This window comes from Xyrauchen texanus, chromosome 4 (assembly GCF_025860055.1).
Source record: "Xyrauchen texanus isolate HMW12.3.18 chromosome 4, RBS_HiC_50CHRs, whole genome shotgun sequence".
NCBI classification, from domain to species: Eukaryota; Metazoa; Chordata; class Actinopteri; order Cypriniformes; family Catostomidae; genus Xyrauchen; species Xyrauchen texanus.
The window spans coordinates 12,868,078-12,883,274 of NC_068279.1; the positions used below are offsets into that span (position 1 = coordinate 12,868,078).

Sequence of the window (15,197 nt, forward strand, 5' to 3'; positions counted from 1 at the left end):
CACATGGGGTAACTTCCTCATGATCACTATAATGTGGTTCTCGCTCTTGGTGGGGCGCATTGTGAGTTGTGCGTGGATGCCTCGGAGAATAGCGTGAAGCCTCCACATGCGCTATGTCTCCGTGGTTATGTGCTCAACAAGCCACGTGATAAGATGTGTGGATTGCCGGTCTCAGACGCAGAGGCAACTGAGATTCATCCTCCCCCACCCGGATTGAGGAGAGTCACTAAGCCACCACGAGGACCTAGAGCGCATTGGGAATTGTGCATACCAAAATTGGGGAGAAAATGGGAGAAAGAGAAAAAAAAAGAGAGGATCAGAGAGACAGCCAGAATTAGAGAAGAAATGTGAAAGTAGGGTTTAGACCGCTATTGACGCACATGATGTGTTGTTAAAAGGGCATGGGATCATTGTTTCTGGGAGGAGCTGGCAGCATTATATCACCTCTGATATCAGACACTTGCAGGTGTTGAAGAGAAAGCTGGCACGCATGCTTGCGTCATTGCCAAGGAACGCAGACTGAACAAAATCAATGTACTGACACAAAACTGATGATGCACAATGAAAACATCCACAACTGCCTTGTATTGACAGACAGCGAGCTACAGGAGTACTACTGTGTGAGCGTAACAGGGGCACGGAGGATTCGCTGTTGGGATGTACTGTACAATGTACCATTAGGGGTAAAAGCTTGAGGCGCTTTGGTGGTTTGCTGATCTGCACTGGGCTTTCGTGTGTTTCAGGTGGCAGGAGACTATAAATACCACCCCGAATGCTTTGTGTGTTTGAGCTGCAGGGTGGTGATTGAGGAACGGGATACATATGCCTTAGTGGAACGTGCCAAACTCTACTGGTGAGAAACTTTACACATGTCAACTACCAGCTGTGCTTGTGCGGAAACTTTTCTGTACTGAGGAATGTTCCATGCTCTATAAAAGTTAAATTCGACAGCATTTGTAGCATAACGTTGATTACCACATACTAAATTACAATGGAAGTAAATGGGGCCAGTCCATAAACATTAAAATACATACCGTTTCAAAAGTATATATTCAAGATGTAAATATTACTTTTTAACACGAGTTAAAATAAGTGATTTACCACATTTTCCAGATTACAGGGTTTATGTCGTCGTGACAACATTGTATTATTATTGGATATAGCTTTACACACAAGGTTAGTAAGCAATTTTATAACACTAAAAATCATGTTAGCACACAATATGTTTGTGTCTTATGGCTATAATTTTGAAACATTTGCATTTTAATGTTTATGGACTGGCCACATGCTTTTTTCATAAACAAGGGACAAATCCATATTTTTTTCATTTTATGTTTTATAAAATATCTTTTCAAACTGATCAAATGTATTTTTGTAGTGATCAACATTATGCCACAAACTAATTTCAGCTTAACTTGTATTGAACCCGGAACACTCCTTTTAACCCCAAATTTTACAGGAAATTTTACATATTGAATCCAAACAATACTAATGTAAGAACTTTATATTTATTAGCTCTAGACTCTATTGTTGAGAAACCATATTTACATCATATTAACACCACATACATTAGCAGTTGTAATTTGCTGTATTGTTTGTTTATTCTCTCTCTTTTTTTTTCCAAGTGTTGACAAAAATGCTTTCTTGAAAAGTGTTTCGTAACATGTCTAGAGGTGTATTGCTCTTGTCAGGTCTTGCCCAAATTGTGCTTTAAGGACTCTAGTCAAGTTCATCAACTTCTGTTTCTCACGCAGTGGTAAATGCTACAAGCAGGAGGTCCTGACTCCGATGTTGGAGAAACGTGATTTGGCCGACTCTCCAACCGACTTGCTCCCTCACACAGTGACATTGGTGTCCATGCCCGCTGCCACAAATGGTAAACGGGGCTTCTCTGTCAGCGTTATTAGAGACTGCACCAGTGCCACAGCCAGTGTACAGGTCAAAGAGTAAGTACTGACTAGATGCAGTGAATCGGTGGACTTTTTCTGCATTTTCAATGCTAAATTAGATTTGATCCATTCCATCCATTGGAAAAAATAATAATTTCCTTTAAATTATCTAATGAGCCTTAATATTAAATGTGTTCCAAATAATATTTAGTTCATCCAAAATGAAAATTCTATTCTTTAATCACCCTCATGTCATTTCAAAAGCTGTATGACTGACTGACATCTGTGGAACATGAGGAGAAATTGTGAAGAATGCTTTTAAAAAAAAAATTCCCCCATACAATGAAAGTGAATGGTGACGGAGTCAGTCAGTCCCTAACATTCTCCCTCACAACTCCTTTTGTGTTCCACAGAAGAACATGAGTGAGTAAATGATGAAAAATACATTTCTGCATGAACTATCCTTTATATAAATGAACATGCAAGGGATGTTTAGGACTTTGTCGAGTGTTCCAATTCTTTGACTCGAAAAATCTTCATGCTTTCCTCACTCTTATTTGAGATCTTCGTTTGAGTCCTGGTAAAGGCAGGCAGCCAGACAGTTTTGGCAGATTAAATGAGGGAACATTTGGAATAGAGGCTTACTGACGAAAGTTATTTATCACCTCAGAGATTTGCCACAATGCTGCCACACCCCATGCTAGAGACATTGTTAGTGCCATATGGAATGTGTTGCATAACCGTGGTGATACGACTGCTCGTGTGGAAATGATGGCACAAACTGCCAGTTTTTCCTTTGTTCCTCCTGCACAAAAAATCAAGTTGTTCCCATGTTGTTCTTCATTGTCCCCCCTGTATGCAAAACAATAACATAAACTGTGATATTTACCTGGCTTTGATGAAGTAAACCACCCAAAACATCTTGTCCTTACAGAGTCAGAGGTATGCATATTAGTCCAGAGGTTCGGAATGCCATCCACGTTGGGGACCGGATCCTGGAGATCAATGGGCTCCCAGTGACAGCTCTGATGGAGGAGGAAGTATGCTTCATTTTAGCACCAGCATGTTAAATGGATAGTTCACCCAATCATTTACTAACCCTAATATTGTTCCAAAACCATATAATTTATTTTTCTTTTTTTTTGTGAAAACCCAAATTAGATTTTTAGCAGATTATTTGAGCTGATATCTTCCATACAAAGAGGGTGGGTGAGGACTAGAGGCTGTCAAGCTCCAAAAAGTACATCAACTTGAGTCACCATAAATTTAGCCCATACAACTCAAGTCTTCTGAAGCCATACAATAGCTTTGTTTGATGAGCAGACTGATTCATTATTCACTTAAAGTCTTGATAGTCATGGTCACTATTCACATTCATTGTATGGAAAAAAGAAGCTTTGCAATTGTGGTATAAATAACTAATTTCATGTTCCTCAGAAGAAAGTCATGCAGGTTTGGAACAACATAAAGATGAGTAAATGACAGGATATTCATTTTTGAAACATTGCTTTAATATTAGCTTTTATACCAAGTGGTGTGGTGAATAGATTGACTATGAAAATGCTTTGCATTCTTATCATGCATTTCAAATTTGAGTTTGTTTTCCCACAGTTTCCTCTTAACACTTGTCTTATCTGTATTGCTCTGCTTAATCTCTTACACTGGGATTTTTGAATTTATTTTGTTACTAAAGTTTGGCAGCAATATCCCCAATGTAATGAGCAGCCTAATGTCCCGCAATTCGAAATATATTGGAATAGACTAGTTGTATCTCATTCACCATTCACATTTATTCAGTGTTGTATAAAGTGTACATGTGTCATACTTAAGTAAAAGTAAACATACCTTCATGAAAACTGACTCAAGTTAAAGTAGTTCATGAGAAAAATACTTAAGTAAAAGTATTAAAGTAACTGACTTTAAATTTACCGAGTATCAGAAGTACAATAAATTGCATAAATTACGGGACAGCTGATGAAACTTGTTTGATTGACAGTGCTCATCATTTACACACTCTCATGCCATCCCAGATATGTATGACTTTTAAAAAAGATTTTTAGAAGAATATTACAGGAGAAGAATAGGTCCATACAATGCAAGTGAATGGTGACCAGGAATTTGGAGCTCCAAAACTGAGATAGAGGCAACATTAAAGTATTCCATACAACTCCAGTGATTTAATCCATATATTCAGAAGAGATCCAGTTAGTTTAGGGTGAGAACAGACCAAAATATTACTCCTTTTCAACTGTACATCTTGACCGCAATCTTCTTGGCGATCAAGATTTCAAGCTCTATTACACTTCCTAGTGCTTGACGCATGCTCAGAATGCTAGATGGCGCTATAGGAATTATTATCGAGCTTGAAATCATGATCACCAATGAGACTGCTGTCAAGATGTACAGTGAAAAAAAGTTTTATTTTGGTCTGTTCTCACCCAAAACTAGCTGGATTACTGTCATCTTCTATTATAACATATATTTATAACCTATAATAGTATTTATAAGGTGTACATATAGACAGACAGACAGTAATTATAGTGTTGATTGTACTTGTATGCCATTGCCGTGTCATTCATTTTTTGGAACTTTCAGGAATGTGTGGGTCCTCGTGTGTTGTCGAAACTAATGATGTCGTTATCGGCTAAAATGCATGTGCAGGTTACTTCCTGAACGAGTGCGCTCCCGAGTCAGAGTTGCTTTTTCATTCATGCAAATTGCACTACAGTTCCATTGCAAAAGAACTCAGACTTCCTCCTAAAGGTAGTCTCGGGTTTGTTACTGCGGTGCGCACCCCGGTCCGCATGACAGCTTTCACATTAGCAATTTTTCATGCGAACTAAACTGCACCCTAAAGGAGCATGCCAAGAATCAAGCAAATTTGGTGACTGCAATTTAGATGACTTTTTTTTTTTAAATTGATGAAGAATAAAGCTTGCCAGAAAAGAACTCATTTAGCTAGTTTATATGAGTTGTCTGTCTTGTAATAAAGAAAAGAAGCCAATAAGTGCCCAATATAGATGGGAACTCCTTCAATACTGTTTAAAAAGCATCCCAGGGTGATACCTCAAGAAGTTGGTTGAGAAAATGTCAGGAGTACATGTCTGCAAATTCTAGGCAAAGTGTGACTATTTGAAGATACTAAAATATTACATAGTTTTGATTTGTTTTGGATTTTAAGTCACAACATAATTCACATTGTTCCATTTATGTTATTCAATAGTTTTGATGAATTTACTGTTATTCTAAAATGTGAAAAAAAAAATATTATAGTAAAGAATGAGTAAGTGTTTCAAAACTTTTGACCGGTAGTGTATATTGGAATCCAACCTTAGGGATATAGTTAGATATACATTACTGGGTATCCAGATTTGAAGGGCTAAAGAAAATGGAATGTTATCTCAAACGTATTCCACTGCTTCTATGTTTTACATGATTTGGAATGCAATGTTGGTTTTGCCATTTCTTTTGGCCCATTTAAGAAGACCTTTTTAAGTGTGGAAAGGCATACTTGGCAGGTAAAATCAGTGTTATTTATATGAACCAGTTAACATTTTTTTTATACATATAACTTAAAGCCATTGTACAGATTTTCTTGATGCTTATCAAGATTGGTGGTTGTGGTGTTCGTTGCAGGTGGAGGACCTCATCCACCAGACCAGTCACACGTTGCAGCTGTTGACAGAGTATGATCCAGTCAGACAGCGTCTGGACCGACTTCGCCTAGGCTCATCCCGTAACCAGCTCGGTGTCCCCGCAGCATCGCGAATGCGTCTGTCCTCCCCATCAGATGCTGAGATTGAGCGGAGTGACTCTGTGGACAGTGGGGCATTAAAGAGAAGGTCCCTCAGGTAGCTTACGTCATCAAATCAATTCCTAGCAATTGACTTAAAAAGATTAAGAATGCATTAACATCATACAAAGTCCAGTAAACCTAAAAATGCTAAATCAATATTTGGTGTGACTAATTCTCCTGGATAAACCTGGACACAGTTTTTGGTTGTTGACTTTCCAAGCTTCTTGTAGAATACACCACAGTTCTTCTATTTATTTAAGCTGTCTCAGTTGCTTTTTTCACCATGTAATCACAGACTGACTGTTTTAGGGCTCATTGTTCTTCTATGCAATTCTATTTGCAAAGGGAATGTTAAAATAACCATTTTAAGAAAATATTTTTGTAAAAAATAAATATGCTCAAAAAGTATTGCATAGATGTCTATATATATATATATATATATATATATATATATATATATATATATAGACACTCACCTAAAGGATTATTAGGAACACCTGTTCAATTTCTCATTAATGCAATTATCTAATCAACCAATCACATGGCAGTTGCTTCAATGCATTTAGGGGTGTGGTCCTGGTCAAAACAATCTCCTGAACTCCAAACTGAATGTCAGAATGGGAAAGAAAGGTGATTTAAGCCATTTTGAGCGTGGCATGGTTGTTGGTGCCAGACGGGCCGGTCTGAGTATTTCACAATCTGCTCAGTTACTGGGATTTTCACGCACAACCATTTCTAGGGTTTACAAAGAATGGTGTGAAAAGGAAAAACATCCAGTATGCGGCAGTCCTGTGGGCGAAAATGCCTTGTTGATGCTAGAGGTCAGAGGAGAATGGGCCGACTGATTCAAGCTGATAGAAGAGCAACTTTGCCTGAAATAACCACTTGTTACAACCGAGGTATGCAGCAAAGCATTTGTGAAGCCACAACACGCACAACCTTGAGGTGGATGGGCTACAACAGCAGAAGACCCCACCGGGTACCACTCATCTCCACTACACATAGGAAAAAGAGGCTACAATTTGCAAGAGCTCACCAAAATTGGACAGTTGAAGACTGGAAAAATGTTGCCTGGTCTGATGAGTCTCGATTTCTGTTGAGACATTCAGATGGTAGAGTCAGAATTTGGCGTAAACAGAATGAGAACATGGATCCATCATGCCTTGTTACCACTGTGCAGGCTGGTGGTGGTGGTGGTGTAATGGTGTGGGGGATGTTATCTTGGCACACTTTAGGCCCCTTAGTGCCAATTGGGCATCGTTTAAATGCCACGGCCTACCTGAGCATTGTTTCTGACCATGTCCATCCCTTTATGGCCACCATGTACCATCCTCTGATGGCAACTTCCAGCAGGATAATGCATCATGTCACAAAGCTCGAATCATTTCAAATTGGTTTCTTGAACATGATAATGAGTTTACTGTACTAAAATGGCCCCCACAGTCACCAGATCTCAACCAAATAGAGCATCTTTGGGATGTGGTGGAACGGGAGCTTCGTGCCCTGGATGTGCATCCCACAAATCTCCATCAACTGCAAGATGCTATCCTATCAATATGGGCCAACATTTCTAAAGAATGCTTTCAGCACCTTGTTGAATCAATGCCACGTAGAATTAAGGCAGTTCTGAAGGCAAAAGGGGGTCAAACTCAGTATTAGTATGGTGTTCCTAATAATCCTTTAGGTGAGTGTATATACACAGTACTGTGCAAATGTTTCAGGCACTTGGGGAAAATGTTGCATAGTGAGGATGTTTTCAAAAATAAAGCCATAAATAGTTTTCATTTATCAATTAACGTCTTGCAAAGTCCAGTAAACATAAAAAAGCTAAATCAATATTTGGTGTGACCACCTTCTAAGCTTCTTGGAGAATTTGCCACAGTTGTTCTATCTATTTCGGCTGTCTCAATTGCTTCTGCCTCTTCATGTAATCCCAGACTGACTCAATATTCAGTGTGGGGCTCTGTGGGGACCATGTCATCTTTTGCAGGGCTGCCTGTTATTCTATTTGGAAAATAAATGTTTTGGAGTCTAAAATGTATAATTTCTATTGACACACTAAAGCTGAAAATATAAATAACCATCTTAAGACAAACGTTTTTGTGAAGCATCTTATGTGCCTAAGACTTTTGCAGTGCTGTATATATTTCCAATATATATTTTCAAGTTTATACAGAATCAATACTGTTGTCTGTGTGTTGTAGACGTAGCAACAGCACATGCAAGTCTCCAGTCTCTGCATCTCTTAAAGACCCCCAGGGCTTGACCCGGGATATTGGGCGCTCTGAATCCCTCCGCTCTACCTCCAGCTGCTCACATCGTATCTTCCGTCCTTGTGACCTCATTCACGGGGAAATCCTTGGAAAGGGCTTTTTTGGACAGGCTATCAAGGTGAGCTAATGCAAAACAACATTTTCCCATTTATGTCACCAGTCTGTTTCTTGTGTGATGCAGACAGTAGGACATGGGTCACTGGATTTGAATAACCTTAGTTCACAGGGCAGGTCTTTACTTCCTCATACTGAGTACCGATGTGAATCGCAAAGAATTTAACTATTCTTAATCAAATTCACATTCCATGGTTCTGATTGAAGTTTCTTAACAATTCCGTTAACGATTTATTAGACAGTCTCAAACTGATAACTCGTGATTCGTGAGTTTTTTTGACCAATAAAAAAAAATGCTCATGAGAGTCATTCATTTGTGAATCAGACTATGCTGGTCACGTATGCTGGTACACTGTATAAAAGCACTTTAATACAATGTTCCATTTGCATCACAAGAAAAATACACTTGTGCAAGATGTGTTAATGGAGCCAATGTCTTGAAAATCATTTGGTTCTAATATAAAAAATTAAAAATGTGATTTGGTTCTGAATCTGTTCTTCCAACCCTAATACAGTGTCTTCTTTCTTTAGGTGACTCATAAAGCTACGGGTGAGGTGATGGTCATGAAGGAGCTGATCCGCTGTGATGAAGAGACACAGAAAACGTTCCTAAAGGAGGTAAGATTTTATTCCCTCTTTTTTTCTTATTGCTGTTTTCATACTTTAATCTGATTAACTCTTAATCTTTTCCTTCATCTCTCTATGTCTGGTCTGGGTCAATATCAGGGTATGATTTAAACAGTAGATAAAGCAGAGCTATGTGGCGGCATTCTTTAGGGTTTATTATTTACTATCGAGGAATAGAGACTTGGGCTTAGATTTATCCAGTGTGTATTTAGTATGAATCACATTAGGAATCTTATCAATTAGTATTTTGGTGTTTCTCTCTCTCACTCATTCAGGTTAAAGTGATGAGAAGTCTTGATCACCCACATGTTTTGAAGTTCATCGGCGTTCTGTACAAAGACAAGCGACTCAATCTGATAACAGAGTTCATTGAGGGAGGCACTCTGAAGGATTTTATCAGAGACACAGTGAGTCCTGGTTTATAATTCCCTCTTCCTTTCCTCCTGCAGTAAATCATCTGTTAGTGTGTTAATCTTGGTGACTGTCTCGACTCACCTGAGATGAACTTTACTAAGATTAAAGGAGAGAGGGCTGGAAAACACGCACTTTAAACAGTTGGTAAAATGAGAGGGTGAAAATGCAGCTGTGTGGTTGCATGGCATGCAAGATAAAGAATGTTTGAAGTGTTTCCAGGTGAGGGATTCTAGAGGGAATGTTTTTCAGATCACCCACTGGGTTTGCTTTAAAATATCAGTTTCAACACCAAACATATGGATAACAGATGAGAGACAGGGAGATGTCTCTCTCTTGATTTCTTTAGAATGATTTAAAAAAAAAAAAAAAGTCTGTTTGTTATTCGTGTCTGTAATTAGTGGCTGCTATTATGTAACGATTTCCTCTCTAATTCATGGACAGCATAGCATGGTCACACTGCACTGAATAATAGTGTGGTCATAAACTAGGCCAGCAATTCATCCTCTCTCTCTCTCTCTCTCTCTCTCTCTCTCGCTGTCTCTCTTCCTCTATCGCTCTCCCCTCAGGACCCATTCCCATGGGAACAGAGAGTTAGTTTTGCTAAGAGCATTGCAACTGGAATGGTGAGTGGTCTCTTGGGTCTGCACATATATAATACAACAACTCCTCATATTGTGCAAGATTTGAAGCACATTGGATCAGAAATGGTGATATAAAGCAGGCCATGAAAGTCCATGTGATGTTTAAACGTAATTAAACATACTCCAGCCTATTAAATGTATTGACGTGGTGTTCCCATAAACATTAATCTGTGATATTGCTGTCTCCATGGTAAAATTTTTTGAGACATGGAATGAGAATATTTAACCAGTGTGACATGATAAAGTGTAATAAAAGTGATAATTATTTCATGTTAATCTGAGCTTTTAAATCAAATCACTTTATTGTCACACTACCATGTACACAAGTGCAACAGTAGGTGCACCACTGCTGCGCCAGTGGTGAGTCCTTCCTGTTTTCTTATTATTGATCTGTTTTTTTTTTGTGTTTTTTTAGGCGTATCTGCATTCAATGAGCATCATACACCGAGATCTCAACTCACACAACTGCCTGGTCAAACTGGTACGAGAGGACTTTTCCTTTTTCTTCATAGATGCACATATTAACTTAAAATGTACATTTATTTGGCCTTGCTTGGGAGCACAGGACCTAGGAACAAGTTTTCATATGGGGCTTTACCACTGCATGGTACAACTCGACAACTCGACTCGATTCTGCTTGCTTTTTGGGGGGTTTCCGCTGTGGATTTTTTTGTGGCAGTCAGGTTCCAAACCATGCCATGGTCAAAAAAAGATTTTTACGAACGAAATGATGCAAAACGAAAAATTATTTCAGGAAGTGTCTCGGCTTTTGGCCACACACAGCTACCATCGCACCTACCAACAGTGTAGGGAAAAGAAAAAAAAAAAACTTAAAAGTGACTACAGAACCATCAAGGAAAAGTGGAAGTGGTTTGACCAAATGGACGCTATCTAGACCTTTGAGCAATGGGAGGGAGAGTGCCCTGGACTCTGCCATGACGTTGTTGAGTCCTCTATACTCTATACTCTGCTTGAAAGTTTAACTTTATTTAGTTGACCAGCTCCTGGAAAGCTTCTTCTAAAACAACCAGGCCAATTTAACTGTTACACTTGTGTAAAATCACCATGCAACAACTGTGTCTCGTTTAAGATGATGTCACAGCAGTGGAGGCGTCGCAACTATGACGATCATTCTATAATCCCACCCACGTTGAGGCGGCACTAAATTGCAGTGGAAAAGCAAGCTCGGAAAAGTAAAGAGAGTAGAGTCGAGTCAATCTGTAACATGCAGTGCAAAAGTGCCAACAGTCAGCAATAGCTTAATGTGTGTGTGTGTGTGTGTGTGTGTGTGTGTGTGTGTGTGTGTGTGTGTGTGTGTGTGTGTGTGTGTGTGTGTGTGTGTGTATTTATCACTTTATGGGGACCAAATGTCCCCATGAGGATAGTAAAACCTGAAATTTTTGACCTTGTGGGGACATTTTGTCGGTCCCCATGAGGAAAACAGCTTATAAATCATACTAAATTATGTTTTTTGAAAATGTAAAAATGCAGAAAGTTTTCTGTGAGGGTTAGGTTTAGGGGTAGGGTTAGGTTTAGGGGATATAATATAAAGTTTGTACAGTATAAAAACCATTATGTCTATGGAAAGTCCCCATAAAACATGGAAACACAACTGTGTGTGTGTGTGTGTGAGTGTTATTTGATCAACAAAAAGAACGTCCAAGCCTCCATTAGTAATTCAAAATGTTCACTTCAGAAATAGTATTACAGCTTGTGCTGTCAACAAGTCATTGGATAAACAAGGGTGGGTGTGTGTGATCACCTGTTTCCACACCTAATCAGAGATGCTTTCTCAGTGGAATACAGGCGTCCAAGTATTCCTCTATTTCGGGGTAGCCGGTGTGCAAATGTTATTCACTATAGAAACGGTGATGTCCTCCGCCATTTTAAACAGTATGTATCCAATGTGGATACTCAGAGCGCTGTTCTATGTAAACAATGACTAACGGATTCACTTTGTCACCAACTGGCTCATATTACACACAAAAATGATCTTTTGCCACCACCTGCTGACTAACATACGTCATTTCAAAAATAAAGACAGTAACTCCTAACACATATGCACTACGCTTACACTTTAGTTTAGAAATGCACGAACACAAGCGGAGTGATACACGCAGTGAAGCGTCTGAGTGCTGATGCTGTCAGACCATTAGTGCTCATGGAACGGTCTCTCATCCAATCAGATTCGAGGACCGGAACTAACTGTGGTTTGTGTGTGTGTGTGTGGAGTTTAATTATTAAATTAAAAATATTATTTAAACAGTTCTGAAAATAATAGGCAAAGAGTGAGGCCCTTGGAGATAATTGGCCACAGGGCCTTTGCAAGTCATATTCCGTCCCTGGTTGTGTGACAAGGGAGGCCCACTGTCTTTGACTTTGAAAACCCCTGGCTTAGAGACAAAACAAAAAGGCTAAAGGAGACCCCAAAACAAGTTACGCAAGAACACTAGAGCTGGAGATCGAGAAACCTCAGGAGAACGAGAGGGGTCTGTTCACAATTGTTGGTTAACTGGTGGTTGGTCATTCTGATAAGAAGATAAGCCAAAACTTTTGTCTGATTCTGACTGACATCAGCGATCCATATAACCTGAGTATTTCAGTTTGTGCTATTCAAAGAGCCTTTTTTATCAGGACATATAGCATTCCTTTGACGTAATTAAACATTCAGACTTCCGTAAACAATTTATAGCTGTGGTGCTACTGGTGTATCTTTGCCACCCTGCTTTGAGCTTTTGATTTAATTTCTTGTTTTTTTTGTTTACTTTTTTTTTTTGCTTTTGTTTTTTGTGCATGCTTTGGTATGGTGCCTTTTTTTTTGCTCTCTTATACCCATGAACTTGTTTCATAATAGTAGCACAGTGTATATATATGTCTTGTCAGCTGTAAGTGCAAACAAGTGAATAAAAACAATGAGATGCTGGATAATTTAACTTGTGAACTTAATAGCTTACATTATTGCATTATATGTTACATTATTACAGCTATTATATTCAACAAAGTAAACTGGGCCTGTGATTTCATCATAATTAAACGTTTATTTTATACCTGTTAAAGAAAGTCCCTTGTAGCTGAACAATTTTGCATATTAAGCATAAATCTGTTCTGTCTATTCATCTTTGTTCTACATGTCTGACCCCTGTAGGACAACACTGTTGTGGTGGCCGATTTTGGGCTGTCCCGTCTTATCATGGAGGAAAAGGTCAAGCAGCCGCCTCCTGACAAGCCAACCAATAAGAAAAGACTATTCAGATGCATAGACCGCAAAAAACGCTACACAGTGGTGGGGAACCCTTACTGGATGGCCCCAGAGATGCTCAATGGTGAGGAGAAAGAATTACATTTTATGTTAGGGCTTTTCAGTATACTTCATTTCAGACTTTGCTGCCGTAATCAAGTATTGAATTTGTGAAAATTGCCGGTGTTGGTATCTTAAGTATCTAGGCTGGCAACACGAAGGTTGTTGGTTCAGTCCCAGATAAGTTCCCTTTTACTAAAGGGGGTGGGGAGAATTTTGTTTGTTTGTTTGTTTGTTTTTGTTTTGTTTTTCAAACCAAGTTTAAGGCAACTTTACACTGGATTAAGCATAACACTTCACACTTGTAATTTTTTAAAAGGGTTAGCACCTCTTTAACCTTGTACCAGTGCAGGGTTAATATTGCACTAACAAGGTATATGATGATCATTGTGGGATGTATTTGTCCAATTAATGTTTTAAACCTCCTAATTACGCGAACAGTTACAGTGGCCCAGGGTTTACTAATGTTACATTGCTAATTCTTGTGACATAACTACCAAGGATTGTTTACAAACTCAAGATTATTCTTTGTGTTAAACATGGAGAGAGTTATCCCAGGGTCAAAAATGACCTTGGTTTAACAGTTTGGTTTTGCCATATTTTGGTTGCACCATTAACTGCATCTGGAATTTAAACCTCTGTCTGGCCCTCCCCATCACAGGAAGGAAAGACTAAGAACATTTCATATAGACTACCAATTTTAAAAAAACGATTGGCAGATTAATTTAATTTCTTTTAACTCATTATCCTATCAGCAAAATCCAGTGTTGGTCAACCTCTAATTATTTTTTCATTTATATAGTGATACATAAACAATTTTAATGTGAAATATTTGTGGTATTTTAAACCTATAGTCCACCCTGTTTTACTGATAAGTAATGTTAAGGCCATGTTGAATATGTTCACCTGCCTGTTTTAGTAAGAGTATGTGATACATTATTTATTTTGAGATAGTGTTTGTTTTCGTATGGGGATACAGTTATTAATTTTATATGTTCAGGTCTTGAAAAGGCCTTAAAAAGTCTTAAATTTGAAAAAAATAAAATGCAGCAACCCTGAAATTACTTTGTATAAACTGAAAACAAGTAACCAAATATGGTAGTAGTTTGACTGCAACTTGCTGACATACCTTTTTGCTGATATGCACAATCAGTGCCAAAGGTATTTACACCTTTATTGCATTCTGAGAATATTGTGTTCCAGTTCATTGGCATCATCTTCAATAAACAAAATTGTTTTTGAGAAGAGTTGTGTCTTGGGGACTTCCTGATTGGTTTCTTTTATCTGTGTGTAAACAGGTAAACGCTACGATGAGAAGGTGGACATATTCTCCTTTGGCATTGTGCTTTGTGAGGTAAGACACTTGTGCCAGATTTTATCAAGAACAGCATGTGCTCTTTGCACACACACACATAATTTAAGCAATTGCATTTGAATGTCGGAATGCTGAAATAAAATTTTACGCTCAACTGTTTGGAGACAAGTGCCAAATTTAATTTTCAGTACACTCTGTTATGCAAGCGTAATCATGAAGGTTTCATATTTTTTCTCTCTCTTTTTTTTTTCTCTCCCCCTTCTTCATTTGGACTCTTTTGATCTTCTTGCGCTATAGATTATAGGTCAGGTAAATGCAGATCCTGAGTGTCTTCCAAGAACGCTGGATTTTGGGCTTAACGTGCCAAAGTTCATAGAGAAATTCCTTCCTGAGGACTGCCCTCCTGCTTTCTTTCCATTGGCTGTGGCATGTTGTGGCCTCTTTCCTGACAACAGGCAAGTGGCCACAAATCAAATTTTTCCACAGATCTGATAACTGTCCTTGTCTCTTCAGCAGTGATGGTTGAAGTTGAACAGATGTGAAGTGAACATTTACCTGGGGGTGATGTGGCATTATGATGAAAGATCTGATTTGGTTACCAAAAAGTACCCTTCATGGGAGATCCATTAAGACGCTTAACATCTTGCCCCTGTAATTAGTGTTGTGTAAGTCACTTCAGATAAACATGTGTGCTAAATAACTATAACTTTATACTGATAAGACCTCCAACTACAGACTATTGTCAGGAATCCATTTAATAACAGGTGAGTCAAATCACTTATAGTCACAGTGGAGTCTAGTTGAGCATTTTGTTGATCCCTAGTCCAGTC

The 15,197-nt window shown here is 38.6% G+C and overlaps 1 protein-coding gene and 1 long non-coding RNA gene across 3 annotated transcripts in view; one reads left to right on the top strand and one right to left on the bottom strand.

Moving 5' to 3' along the window:
- LOC127638347 (uncharacterized) overlaps positions 1–12,820 on the bottom strand; it is a 91,264-nt gene extending 78,444 nt beyond the window's left edge. For both annotated transcript variants that reach the window (XR_007969855.1, XR_007969856.1), the window contains exon 1: positions 11,160–12,820. This is a non-coding gene — a long non-coding RNA (uncharacterized LOC127638347). The remainder of the gene's footprint in view (positions 1–11,159) is intronic.
- Positions 1–15,197, top strand: part of limk2 (LIM domain kinase 2) — a 44,194-nt gene that overhangs the window by 25,829 nt on the left and 3,168 nt on the right. Inside the window, exons 4-15 of the mRNA XM_052119691.1 lie at positions 744–853; positions 1,755–1,946; positions 2,824–2,929; positions 5,526–5,740; positions 7,890–8,076; positions 8,604–8,690; positions 8,975–9,106; positions 9,680–9,736; positions 10,170–10,235; positions 12,900–13,077; positions 14,351–14,406; positions 14,665–14,822. Of these exons, the coding sequence (XP_051975651.1) occupies positions 744–853; positions 1,755–1,946; positions 2,824–2,929; positions 5,526–5,740; positions 7,890–8,076; positions 8,604–8,690; positions 8,975–9,106; positions 9,680–9,736; positions 10,170–10,235; positions 12,900–13,077; positions 14,351–14,406; positions 14,665–14,822 (1,544 nt within the window). The remainder of the gene's footprint in view (positions 1–743; positions 854–1,754; positions 1,947–2,823; positions 2,930–5,525; positions 5,741–7,889; positions 8,077–8,603; positions 8,691–8,974; positions 9,107–9,679; positions 9,737–10,169; positions 10,236–12,899; positions 13,078–14,350; positions 14,407–14,664; positions 14,823–15,197) is intronic.